This window comes from Hydractinia symbiolongicarpus, chromosome 15, assembly GCF_029227915.1.
Source record: "Hydractinia symbiolongicarpus strain clone_291-10 chromosome 15, HSymV2.1, whole genome shotgun sequence".
NCBI classification, from domain to species: Eukaryota; Metazoa; Cnidaria; class Hydrozoa; order Anthoathecata; family Hydractiniidae; genus Hydractinia; species Hydractinia symbiolongicarpus.
This window is the reverse complement of record NC_079889.1, coordinates 10,046,159-10,061,017: the sequence shown is the minus strand read 5'-3', so window position 1 is coordinate 10,061,017 and position 14,859 is coordinate 10,046,159. Positions and strand designations below refer to the sequence as shown.

At 32.8% G+C, this 14,859-nt stretch overlaps 1 protein-coding gene across 1 annotated transcript; it reads left to right on the top strand.

Annotated features, from left to right (window-relative positions):
- Positions 1 to 7,282: 7,282 nt before the first annotated feature.
- LOC130628711 (sodium-dependent phosphate transport protein 2B-like) lies at positions 7,283 to 11,024 on the top strand. The gene is made up of 5 exons (XM_057441695.1): positions 7,283 to 7,290; positions 7,494 to 7,582; positions 7,717 to 7,857; positions 8,714 to 8,845; positions 9,576 to 11,024. Exons 1-5 carry the CDS (start codon positions 7,283 to 7,285, stop codon positions 11,003 to 11,005), a joined length of 1,800 nt encoding a protein of 599 aa, XP_057297678.1. The 3' UTR covers positions 11,006 to 11,024.
- The last annotated feature ends 3,835 nt before the right edge of the window (positions 11,025 to 14,859 follow it).

Below are 14,859 nucleotides of genomic sequence, written 5' to 3'. Positions count from 1 at the left end.
GTGCTATAAGTTGTTCTAGCTAATGGCAAATTCTTTTACAAGTAACAGCCCATTGCTTTGGACAGAAAAAATTCAGTTTGTTAGATATATACGCAATAAAAAAGTAAATTTCTAATTAACTTTGTGCATCATACACATTTTTATATTAAAACAAACAATCAAGCTTAGATATTTGCTTAGAGATATTCTGACATATTGTTTAGAGTATATTCCTTCTTGACAAATACTATGCTCGTGGCCCAAAAATATATAATGCCTCAATAAAATAAAGCTTGCTATATATTGCTATGGCTATTGGCAAATTCCTTTTATATTTAGAACAAACAAAAAAAAACAATTGAACGTTACATATGACGTTAAAAAAAGAACGTATTATAACATTATAACGACGTCAAAATGTCATGATGTCGTACGTCATAAAAAAGACCTTTTAATTTTGGCAGGGTTGATACGACTTAACAAAACAAGGTATGATTGTTTCGATTATGGTTAATATAGGAGAGATGTGTGCAAAACATGTTGCTTGTTAAAGTCTGGAGAGTTAAATGATCGAAACTTCTTCCCCCGACCGTCAGCCCCAATTCTTTGACCACTCAAAAAAAAAATTGTTGCAAATTTGCTGTTTAATTTTATCAGAATATCTACTGAGATTATCAGATGTTAACAGAAATTAATTATCACTGTAGAAGTAAAAGAAATTATTTATGTTTATTATTAACAAATCTTTCTTTAATTTGATGCGTCACTGATGTTGTTGCAGACAGTTTGTTCTGTTATGACTAACATCAATTTCAAATCAGCTATGTGAAATCCCATTATTTACATAATAACAATAACATAAAGGAGTTCCGAATGACAGAATTTTTACCGTCCCTAAAAGTATATGTACTTTTAGTTCGAAGGTCGTGGACAGTAAACTAACGTGAAATAATTATTTGGCATAAGAATTTTTATTTCACATTATTTCAGGATCGAAACTTTCTTATTTTAAGGTATTATAATTTCTGCATGAAATTAAAATTTGTACACTCCGCGTATTTTTAATACAGGAATATAATATTTATTTGGTGCTGAAGCATCAAATAATTTAGAAACATTTAGTGCTGAACTTTTTTAGCTTTAAAAAATTAAGAAACTTATACCATTAGTTTTTAAAAAACTTTTCAAAAAATGATTTCTTTCATCCGCTTCTCAACCTTGTCCCTAGGGGTTCTTGCCTTTTTAACATTGAGGCCGCCGGCGAAGAGAATCCCTCGTACAGTCTGGTGACTTTTCTAATGCGATTGGTTTACATCCGAGATCGCTACAATGATTTGTTAAAAAGATGGAGAAAATTGTTACAAGAACATTGAACCATGAAAGAATCAAAAATTGATCAAAAAAATGATGAGCCAAACAGTAAATATTTTTGTAACAGATATTATTTTGGCAGATTTTCATTGTTGACATTTTAAATGAAGATAAAAGCATATATGCCATGACTTTGGACAATTTAGGTGGGTGGGGAAAAATATGTAGCTAGCTAGCTATAATGTTAATATGTATATTGGCAGGCGTAATAAGCTATTACTTAATAAAAATAAATCTTATTTTTTATTCACATTTCTACTTAGAGGAACAAGTGCTCTTAAGTGTAGGTTTAGTCAGACATCCCTACTTAACAACAAGCTCAAAATTTTATTGGTCTGTATGTAGAGCTAGCAGACACATCGCACTTATTCATTACATTTAGCCAACGGAGTCACATTTAAGCTAGCTGGATAACATGTCACAATTCGAAAAAAAGGAGTCTAAAAACACCACAGAATAGATTTATAGTTAAAATGAAATTATCAACAAGATTTATTTTGTAAAAGATCCTGAAAATGTACAACTTAAAGAAAAGAATTATGTAACCAGCTATACAATTTACAAAACATTTAAGTGATAAACAATTCGAACAATCTCTAACCTCTTTGTTCGGACATTGATTGCTAAGCCTTTTTCTAATCACAAGTTTTCTTGGTGGCTGTTTTTTACCACCTGTAATTTACTGTAATTTACTTCACCAACACAGTCTGGAAATCTAAACCATACCTTAACCCTTAGGATTGTGTTCCTTCATAATGAATTTGTCATGCTAAAGCACATTATATAGCTGTTTAAACTCATTAGATGTTGCTTCTGGGAAGGCTTTTGCCATAGTTCAACTGGGAAAGTTGCCAAGAAGGCATAGTAGCCATAGATGTACGGCCTAACGGTTCCTAAACAAGTTGAATAATTTTTTATATAATATTAAACCTATTCTTAACAATTGGGCGTCTAAAAACACCTTATTTTATACTTAGCTAACTATTTAAGCTAATTTTGGTGATTTGAATTTGGTGGTTTTAATCTAATAATAGTCATGATGCTTTGATGGTATTAGTCCATTCAATAACCATTTTAATACTGCAAATTGTGCCTAAATATGCAGAGGCAAGTTAATACTTTTTCTACTTTTTCTAACGAAGTAGTACACACAGGATTGTGAAAGGAAATGGCACTTGTTTATTAATAGTCATGGGCTTAAAATCAGGGGTGAATCTAATAGCCACTCCTTCTTCCCCTTTGATTGAGAGACGACAAAAACCGAGACATGACAGGGTTAAGAACAAAGAAATCCTGGCCGAATAAATTTTTATTTTGGTCTAAATTTATTAAATTCAAAAATAGCTGAAATTCTGATAAACTAGTATAAATAAAATCAACAGTTTGTTTCTTGCTAAATGTACACACAACACTATTTCACATAATCGTAGGTTTAAAAAAAAACAGTGAAATATTCAGGTTTTGAAACAACACTTATCTCTTGATAATGTTTGGTTAGCAAACAAACGGATAAAGTCTATAAAAGAGGGATCTGAAGTTACTGCAAAGGAGGAACGAACAAGTGAACTGGTTAGTGAGGAGATTATAAAAAAAATAAAGAAAATAATGGCTACGCATGCAGCAAGGAATAAAAACAAGTACACGGTGAACGAGGTACATTAATCTTTTTAATTGCGATTTATATTTAAGTTGCAATTTTTTAATCAGTCTAAATGTTTGTAGCGATTACTACTTTTATGTCAGTTTTCATTGTTTTTGCTCACATTGTTGTCCTCAAACGACCTGAAAGCGGTTGTGAAACATGGAAAATGGTCAAGAATTCTTCGAAGGTTATGGCGTTGTCCATGGCTTCATCAATATTTTTTGGCAGATTCTATTTACTTCAACAAAGGCTATATTTGCACGCGGAATTTCATGTACATAGCTCTTCCAATTTAGGAAATATATATAGAGTATAAGAGATTATTAATACATTGAACTATCCCAGTAGCATTAAAAAATTGCTTTTCAGTGAATTTTATAAACTAAAGTCAGTTAAAAGTGACTTTTTCGGTAGAATACAGTTTCACAAAATGACTACAGTTTCTGCAATAACAATAAGTGACGGCAAATAGTGGAGAATCTTTTTCGGCAAAACTTTTACCTGTTTTGAGCAACATCAACTTCAATTCATTCCAACATAGAAATTTTAGGTTTAGTTTAGCACAATTTTTGTGTGAATTCTAAAAAGTGTAAAATTTCGCGCACTATTCATCCTATGCGCAGAAATTGGAATAAAATAACTTCAGAAATTGGAATAAAATAACTTCAGAAATTGGAATAAAATAACTTCAGAAATTGGAATAAAATAACTTCAGAAATTGGAATAAAATAACTTCAGAAATTGGAATAAAATAACTTCAGAAATTGGAATAAAATAACTTCAGAAATTGGAATAAAATAACTTCTTCCTTTTAGCTTTGAAACTGAGTAGCACAAAGGAGATAGGCGAGCAAAAAACTGTTTTGTGGCAGCCAGGAAATAAATTTTAGGCGAGAGAAAATCCTAAGATATACTATAATAACAAATAAATAACTATATTTCACGACTAACTATTTATATGCCTCGTCAAAAATTAATTTTTTATGTACTTAACGAGTAAGATATTTGACTTGAAAAATCAAAGAATATTTTATGAACTGGTAACATAAACTTCTTTGAACTTAGCTGTTATGACCAACAAAAATATTTTTTTTATGTTTTGAGTCCCTCTTCATAACATACTGAGCTTCGAACGATGAAGTTTGTTATAATGAGATGGCGCCAAATTTAATGAATATACAGACCGGTAACATTCAACAGCAAATCAAGCGCGCAAATATGAAGGCTTTATTTATATTTATAAATCTTTATTTTCTTATATATTTTACTTACGAATTTCAGAAAGCTCAGCAAGTTTAGTAATGTGAAATAATAAAAATTTGTTCGTTACATGCTGTTCAACCATCTGTTTGGCAAATGTATAAAAATACTAAATTTTAAAAGATAAATAAGCACTCGCAAAAATGTAAACAAAACCAGTGTCTGTCTTATAATATGGATCTAATGTGTCATCGTTCTGCAAAGTTTTAAAATAAACATACCGTTTTAAAATAAACATCGAATTTATGATTCTATCAATTTTTTAATATTGAAACATTCTTATTCTTTGTTTGAGGACACTTTTGTTGTGATCGCCGTAACATGGATTTATAATGGAGCAGACAAAGCGAGGCTGTCTGGTCTTTAAAATAAACACTGTCATTATAAACTTTTCTTCAGCAGCATTTCCGTGCGCAGTTCGCCTGTACTTTAACATGGGTAGTGTTTCTAGTACTTGAGCGTTTTTTTTTAATTGATTAGAATAAGATTTACTGTGTTGTCTTGAAGGTTTAATTTGTTTGTCAGGACTTTCGGTTGTCAAGAACCGTTTGTACGGCGCAAAACCTTAAAAATATATGTAAATACTAATAAACCACTTTAGAAATAACAAATTAATAATGTTCATCTTATTTCCATACAAGCCTTAATATACCATTCGCTACAATATGTTTTCACATTTTCCATCTAACAGTTTGACAGTCTCGGAATGGCGCCCGTTACAAACAGAATTCTAATTAAAAACACAATTTTAGGAATTTTGTAGTAAATTAGAGATTTTATTTAATTTCTGTACTTTCAATAAAAATTGTCAAGGAACGTTTGCGTGTCGTCAGAAGATTGAACTTGTCAATTGTATATAACTGTCTGGCCTTTCTTCTCGTCTGATTTTTTTTTGTTTACAGATTTACGTCTGACCAGGAATAGAAAGTGTTAAATAAACATTTGCAGCTATAAACACCCACGCAAAGCAAATATTGTCTAGCTAGAATACAGCGTCGTTAAGTTGTGTCTGCATTCCAACATGTATGCTTTCGTGGCAAAAAATACAACATAAGAACAAAACAAAACGTACTACGTACTATGTAGTTTTTGTATATATATAAGCACACCTTTGAAGTTTTCATACCCGAAGACGTAAGTATACTTACGAAAAGCTCGTTTTTTCTCAATAAATAGATATATTTTTTAAGCATGTCGTATTAATATATAAAAACACGACATGTTACACGTTTAGTTTAAACTAGTCGCATATCTCGTATGACATTTAGTACGGGTATACCGTGTGGCACAACAAGGAGCGCTTACAGTGATGCAGTATTTTTAGTATTATATTTACCTAAAAAAAAAAATTAAAAAAGAAAATAAAAACAATAACAGATACCTCGGGCGATAGAGCTTATTACCCCACCATAGCAAAAATCAGTAGCCTAGAATTTTCTATTTTGTAGAATACGTTTCCGTGAAAGTTAATCGTAAACGACATGAGGTTAATCGATTAGTAAAGGCAAACCGGGTAGAGGGCTTACATCTGTGCAACCTTTTAGGCACAGTATCCTTTCCGAAAATGGCTTTTTTGCAACTTTGATTCAAATAGCAACGCAGGCATTCTGTTGTCCCTAATTTTGCCTAAATTTTGAAAAGACAAAGTTTCAAAAGTAATAATAAAAAGACGATAATTAAATCAGACATCTTTTATTTCAGTAAAAGAACAAATTGCATTAAAAGATGACTGCATTCACCGTTCTGTACTTTTAAAATTTCTGTCATCTGTATTTGGTTACTTATGTTCTCGCATAAATACGATTAGTACAATAACTAAAATTTGGGCAGAACATCTTTTGCTTCATCGGATTAACAAATTGCACTAAAAGGTGTAGCTACCTGACTGCATTCACCTCTCTGATTTTCATCTGTTTTTAGCTACTTTCACTTTTAAGGTAGCTATAATTCACAGCCCAATTTGCTGCCTAATAAAAAAAAGCGAAAAAAACTAGAATAAAATGTAGAATAGAATGACTTCTACAAAATTGAATGAACAGCTTTATAGCGCTACAAAAACTAGCCTGGATGCGGCTCACGATCTGCTATTTATAAAATATCATTTGTTGTTCAGAATGGTGGACAACCTTTTTTTGGACAAAGTCCTATATTGCTTTTTCCATAAAAAAAAGCCGGACGGAATTAAAATGGCCGGAAAAAGAAGAAATTATATAATGCCGTGTTATATAAAAGCGTTTTTTTGACAAAATTAGATGTATTCTATTTTAACCCTATCATACCTGAGAATTTTTGGCCCTTGTAAGCCAGGGGAGGGGGGGGGGGGGAAAGTGCACGCAGGTCATAAAATCTGAACCACTAATACTCAAGTGATAAAACATCGTACAGTTGTAGAATGTCTAAGTACAAACTATTTCCAGGTAAAAAATGATGACATCATAGGGAGCAGAAATAAAAAAATGGCGGGAAATTCCAGGAAATTGAAGATTTTTTACCTATTTTTTTGGCGGAATCTATTTTAAAAGTTAGGAGAAGTCACTAAATTTCAACATTCAATCTCATTCAAAAGAAAAGATTGTCCAATTGAAATTGTTGAATTTTATAGGCAGTTCTAATAGATGTTATGATTATATTCAGAAAATTCTTTATCAAAACGACGAGCAAATTAAACTTAACGGGAAATAAACAAAACAAAACAATATTTGGCCTGGTGAAAATACCAACGGTATTTTTTATGTTGTTTTAGTAAAGTCCTATTTTGTTGGTTAGCTCTTATCTGCAAAGCCGGCCATGGAATTCACTTTTAATGTAGCTAATAAGGACTAGGATTTAGAAATTGAATTTCATCAAATGTGATATTTTTATAACGGTGTAAAAACAATTGTGGCAATGCATGATATACACACTCCTTTACTCTTATAGGATTATGAATTAAAAAATATAGAAAAGGACGAAGCAGACGAAATAGGAAAAGCTTCTGAGGAGGAAAAAATCCTAATGATGCGATAGATGAGTTTATACCTGAAGGAACGCCATGGAAAGGTAAATAATTTTATTTAGATATTGTGTATCAAATTACTTGTTACCTGTATAAAGATCTGTATTGCTTAAGTGCAATTAGAATTGCCAGCACAATAAAATGATCTTGATTGTTAGATGTTAGGTCATTTGTACTCGCATCTACAATCGCCATTTTTAACCTAACTGACCTGTAACCAATAGCCAGTGTTATTACCCGTCCTTAGATATACAGACATACGGCTGTACCCAATAAATAACGCGTCACAGTGGCCATCTGTTACCTATCGATATCACAAACAGTTAACAAAAACGGGTAACATTGTTAAGAGATTCGAACTTCAAGCATAATTTTCTTAAATTTAAATTTAAATTCATTGTAGATGTTCACACTAATTTCAGGACCAAGGAGTGTGTGTTTTAATGATCTATCTTTATATTCTCTTCTAGACTTGACTACAAGAGAAAAATTTAAACGTGTCTTAGTTACCACTGCAAAGATCATTGTATTACTTGGCCTGTTGTATTTGTTTATTTGCTCGCTCAGTTTTTTGGGATCAGCTTTTCAACTTTTAGGTGGAAAAACTGCAGGTTAGTTTTCTTTTAATCATATCACTACGTACCCCAAAGTTTCTTAGTGGTCTACTTTCTCAATGTATTATAATTTGCTGTGGAATTTGGCTGTTTCATACACGGAAAATGTTAAAATTGTTCTACAAGCATAAGACTTAAAAACAGTAATGACTCAGACTTTTAATCCAGATGACTTTAAAATATGTTTTTATCAACTTGATGTTCTGAAACGATTTGTGAGAGTTAAACGTTTACAAAGGAGTCCTTATTAGTTACCTGGATCATATTGAAATAATGTTTTTTTTAAATAACTAATCTGTGAGGTCTCATTAATTTTGGTCAATATTACGTAGTATGTCGAAGTAGCAGGGCAAAACAGTCATAGGATCATAACTCCTAAAGACTAGGTTGCTATGAAAAGTGCTCCGAATGCATGTTTTAGAAAGAGGATGAATTGGGCCCTACCAGGCTTATAATGTCTAGTTCTTGTCTTTAGTCACCAATCGCGGCTCAAGTTTTAAGAAGTTGACTATATGTTGACTGACATAAAGAGGTATTTTCAGAAAAAAGGTTGCCCTATAAGCATTAAACCTGTTAATAAGATCTCTTGACATGAAGGAGTAGAAGGAATAGACTCTTGAAAGAAATAAGAAATGACTATCAAAATCACAACAAAATGAACAGGAATTGCAATCCCCCATTGCCACTTCATGTTAAGTTGTATTCATTCAATATGACAATGAGTTACGTTTCTTCTATATTAGTGACACTGTCACCCTGTTAACTTCCACCCCTGATTACAAATCATGATCACTAATTATAAAGCCTATTTTTGCGGTGTTGCTGTTAAATAGAAAAAAACTTGTTGTTTTAGGTAAAGCGTTTACATCTGACAGCTTAATATCAAATCCGGTTGCCGGACTAATGCTTGGTGTTCTAACAACCGTTCTACTACAAAGTTCATCCACAACTACTTCCATTATTGTTGCCATGGTATCGTCGGGGCGTAAGTTTATTTTTTGTTTGTTGCGTGAATACAAGTGTTTATTTCTTCGTCGTAGTCTTGTTAATAAAACAGAAATTAATTTTGGAAACATACAAATGCATTTCACATTATGATCTTTTAAATAACGTCGACAACATGAAAAAACATTTAAACTTTTTTTTACCGTTGCAGGCAGTATTGCTAACTAGGATCTGAAAGACACTTTTGCTTTTATTTGACAATTTCACTTTGTCATGCTACTCCCTGTAGCTATTCAGCATATCACCTGGATGTTTATTCGTTACAACATAACAATTCTTAAGAAAAGTTACCTTCATACTTACATTTTGCTTAAAATCAAAATTTTGGCTGGTAGATATTAATTTCGGTATTCCAAGCCATCTTTTTTATTCGAAATCTTCTTTTTGGCGCGAGAGATGAAGGAGAATGCACTTTTTATAAATCTTCACACAACCTACCATTTCATTGTTTATTAAGTGCATTAGCTACAAGGTTGATGCTCAAAATCAAGATTTAGGACTTAATCATCAATAGCAGTAATCTTTTCACATTGATTCACTAAAAATATTATCTCCGAGAAATTTCACAATGTGGTCTAAAGGTACAGTACCAAAATAAAATTATGCACTACTGGAAAAACATGTTTCTTATCACCGTGAATTCGCCTGTGTCAGGAAAAAAGTTCTGGGTATACTAAAGCAAGTAAGTTTTAGAAAAACTCTTCTTTTAGTTATTTATGTACAACCGGCAATCCCAATTGCGATGGGTGCAAATATCGGAACAAGCGTAACTAACACAATCGTTGCTATTGGTCAAATCGCCGACAAAGATCAATTTCGACGTGCGTTCGCTGGGGCTACAGTACACGACATGTTTAATTTGCTGAGCGTAGTCGTGTTATTGCCATTGGAAGTATTAACTGGATATTTGTATCGGTTAACGAAAGTAATCATCGAGTCCACTATAGATTTAACTACAGAAGCGCACGAAGAATACAAAAAAGACCTGCTCAAAGTCATAACTAAGCCTTTTACAAATATAATTATTCAACTGGACAAAAAGGTAATTGAGGCAATAGCTACAGGCGATGAATCTGCCAATGAAAAATCTTTAGTGAAATATTGGTGCGACAAAGGCGTGAAAGTTAACATGACAGCGCTAGCTAATGTCACGACGACCAAAAACATCACGTCATTAATGAATGTGACAGTTAGTGTCAACGTCACTGTACTAACAAATGTCACACAATGGAAGCTGGTGCACAAAGAACCATGTAAATTCCTCTTGCACGGCACTGGACTTTCTGACACTATAGTCGGCGTCATTATGCTTGTCATCGCTTTGGTAATTTTATGCACGTGTTTAGTTTTTATGGTCAAGACATTAAACTCTCTTCTCAGCGGGCATATTGCAATGGTGATTAAAAAGACATTCAGTTCGAATTTTCCAAGACCATTTGGATTTTTAACAGGCTATGTTGCCATTTTGGTGGGAGCAGGTATGACAATGCTTGTACAGTCAAGTTCAATTTTCACTTCAGCCTTGACACCTTTAGTTGGTCTTGGTATCGTTCCATTAAAGAAGGTTTATCCATTAACATTGGGTTCAAATATAGGTACAACCGCTACTAGTATCTTAGCTGCATTAGCATCGGTAGGGGACTTAAAGCTTTCACTTCGCATAGCGTTATGCCATTTGTTTTTTAACATTTCTGGTATACTGATTTGGTATCCTATACCCTTCATGCGAAAAGTTCCGATAAACCTGGCGAAAAAACTCGGTAATACGACTGCTCAATATCGTTGGTTTGCAATTGCCTATCTGATAATCGTATTTTTTATACTACCGACGACAACATTCGCCTTATCGTTAGCAGGATGGCGGATTTTTGTCGGAATAATGGTCCCCGTTGCCTGCCTTTTGGTGTTTATCATTATCGTAAATATCCTGCAAGCAAAGAAAAAACATTTTTTACCAAAAATATTCCAAAGTTGGGACTGGGCACCACTGGCATGCCGTTCTCTGGAGCCTTATGATAAACTTTTAACCCGAATAAGGAATTTATGTAAACGACAGCCAAGCGAGTTGGAGCCGAAAAAATTGACGGAAACATACAGCTGCGACGATATTGCGAAAAAAGAGTTAAAAGACATTTCCTAAAAAAGAATCCGATATGAGATATAGGAACACATGATCGATTTCGGGTAATATTGGCAACCCGAGGGTATTATTCCTGGTTTCCCTTTATTTTTACACTTTTCTTAGTAAATAAACAACCAATGACCAACTAATGCTGGCATGGTATATTTTTAGGCTCCCTAGCTTTACCTTCAGGACCTATGAGACAATTAACAACGTTTTTTTTTACTGAAAAGGAATAAAACGTATTAAACTATAGTTATAACGACTAGACATTTTAATTTAATTAAAAATTTCTGAACATACGAAACTGTTAATCAATTATTTGTGCTGAAATTCTTGAAAGAGAAAATAAGCATCCTTGAGCGCTAGGCGAAATCTTAGTGGGTTATAGAAGAGAGGTTTGCGTAAGAATTCCTTTACTGGATAATAGTCCTAAAATATAGACCAACATTTCAGAAAGTTAATTATGCCTTCCTAAATATAAAACTGTTTTAAAGTTTTTTCGCAGTAACTCGAATTTAATATTGTGCGCGCAATCGATTGACACTGCAACATAAAATTTTTCTGAATTTTAGGCATAGTTAAGCTAGTTTGCGCACGTCAGTACACTATTCTTACTGCTTTTACTCTATCCCAGGGTGTCCGGTTTTTAATTTATGATTTATTTCATCTCTAATTCAGTTGGAGATCCCTAAGTATTGATGCATACAGCGTGAAGTAGCGGAATAAATATAAGTTGGGCTAGCAGTAGGTAACTAGTCTGTTACTACAATTTTCATTATGTTATTACATTTATCATAATGTTACGACTAATTGGTCTTTGTATTTTATTTACTTTAATTTGCTATCACCTCTTCACGCGCAAGCGCGCAAATTGCAACATAAGAGCACAAAATAGCACTGTTAATTATTTTTTTAATTATTTCGCTTTTGCCATAGTCTAACAGCCAAATATATTTGTCGTGATGTAAAGAAATAGTAGTGACAAAAGAAATAACAAATAAATTTATATATATATATATATATATAACTAAAAGAGGACGAATATAAAACTCTTCATACCCTACGATAGAAAAACCTATCTGTGGGGTACTGCACATAAATTAGACAATAAAACTAGCAGCTGTTCCGTAGCCCCTTTAATTGTTAGTCATTATCCAGATCTGAAGTTGCTTAATGGTTGCCTGATTTTATTCAATTATTTTTCATAATTTGTGTCAGAAGTTATTGTAATTTTCTTTTTTTGAACCATTCTTTTTTAAGTTTTGAAAGCGTGTCTATTCTGTTTTGTCGCGACAACTGTTACGATAACTGTTATATGTTGCTTGTGTTTATAATTGTACAGAACTGAATAAACACCACGACTATTTTTTGTCAAAGGTTGGTCAGTTAGTTCAAAGGAAGTAGTTTCCTTTCAGTTTATCACGACTCTATCACGTGTTCAGCAAGCGTGTCCAATCACGTGGCATTAATATGCTTTATATCATGCTTTCGCTAATTTAATATCTGGAATCCGCCTTCTCATATCATCATTGCTGAAGAGTGACACTGATTTTTAAGATTGGACATTTATTTTGAAAAATGTATCCATTTTATTCAGCAACGTTGTGTCATGCAAAAATTTGGCAATTTCTCTCTTTTTTTTTATTAAAAAAATCGAAAAAACAGTGCAATTGAAATTTTGCTTGCCGAGATCATGCAGAATATTGTATGGAAATGTGGTGGTACCCAACTAAGGAAAACATAGCTTTTTTGAACCTCGTTCGTTCAGTCCTTCCACACTGTTATCAATATATTTTTTTTCTTATTTAATTTTTTCTAATTGGTTTCAGTTGGTCAACCGTAGTTACAATTTCTCCCGTGACTGATCATCGCCTTATGCATCTTTCGATTACTCAGACATGCTGACCTTTGTAGCATGGCAACAGACGCGACACAGGGCGTTCGTGAGAGTCCGAAGTCCACTCTTAAGAAATATCGTTGTTTTTTTAATATAGGCAATTTAAATAAAACCTAATCATTCGTTATTATTAAAATTCTGCATTTAATAAGAGACAAGAGGAATAGATTTTCAAAAGTATTGCACGAAGCTCGTCATATAATTAAAAATGAAATACTAACATTACTAATTATACTTTAAAAATTTGCATCCTTTTAGTCGTCGCTATTTACTTTATAATTTGCATTATTTAAACCATAAGTTAGAGGTTTTCAGTTAGAAGGGCATGATTGTAAGTTTTAGGTCTTTTGGCGAGAGCCTACCCGAGGATAACTTTTTAAAAGTCTAAGCCTCCTGATTTGCTAAACTTCACCGCAAATTTTAGGACTACAGTATAAAACGTCTTCAGAACAGACGACAACCTACTGCAAAATAACCGTGTTTAGTCTAAACTGGACCATTGCCGTGTTTAACAGTTTAAGAGGGAGAGCCCCTCCCACTCTCATTTACTACGACCCTGTTAGCTGCATAATTATTTAAATTATGAAAATTGTTTATATTAACGAAATTCACTGTAAATGAAACATTAAATATTACCATAGGAGTATCCAGTCCTGTAATGCATGTTCCGGGTAGTTCCATTTTTCTTTTTTTATATAAATTTTTATTCGATTTCTTATTTTTTTCTAAAATTTCTAAACTTTATTCAGCTTTTTTTTTTTGAAATATTTTGTCTCATATCCGCTCGTATACTCTTGGGCTAAAAAAATTTAAAAAAAAAATAAAAAAATTATACCCCCGCCCTTCTCAACGGTGATATCCTTTAATATCCCCACTGCTCTTGACTATGACAACCCTTAATCATAGCAAATATCAATTATGCAAGTAGAATCTTTCAATAAGCACCCATATATACTAAATAAGCCACCCACCTAGAAGTGCATATAATTTTAAACAATCGCTTCCGTTGTTCGAAAGACGCTTTACTTAAATCAAAAAAGAGGGAAAGAAACCTATTTCCGAAAACATAACAGAGAAAACATAATTATTTGGCACCACAATTTTAAGATGTGTTTCATACATACGGGCATACTTCCTGTTATAACAGTACGTTGTTTAGTAATAGTCAAAATCTGAGCCTCTGAGACGTATGACATATACATGCAGGTGTCTAAATATAAAACTTAGTAAGCATCATAACCATGCAGCATAACAAAAAAAAGCACAGCAAAAAACGGCAGATGGGGAGAGCTAATTCCCTCGGAACGAATAACAGTAAAATAGCTACCCATTCAAAAGTTTTCTTTCCAATAAATGAACAATACACTTCACAGACGATTCCAACGAGCCATTTGCTTATTGTTATCTTCGCAATAAAGTTGAGCGCGAAAACAAAAACAAAAACTTCAGAAATTATTACAAACTATTATATTTTATGATAAGAACTGTGATTCTTGAGTTTGTGTTTTGTACTGTGTGTCACGTGTTGGCATATAAAACCTGTTTCTGTATATTTGGAGCTAAACAATGTTGAGCATAGATAGAGAAGACATTAAATAACGATTATTTAATGTCTTGTAAAACTCTATAACACAAACGATATTTCTGTTATTAATAACCATTTTCTTTTCTGCTCAATTTTATAGCCGTGCTACGGACACACGAAGTGTGATATATAAAGGGCGGGCGAACCGGTGTATTTGTCCACGAGCTAACGACTGGTACCCAATAAAAAGCCTACAAAAGTTATTTCGGAACCAAACGTTTTCCTAAAAGTAAGATTAACTCAGCTAACAACATTTTTCTCGACTTTGTAAAGATCCCTTTTATTTAATGGAGATGATTTAAGAGGAAGTGGAGGTGTTGGTAGTGACCTAATTTATATCACTATCAATATTTTTAAAGATGTTTTAAAAAACACGATTAAAGGTGC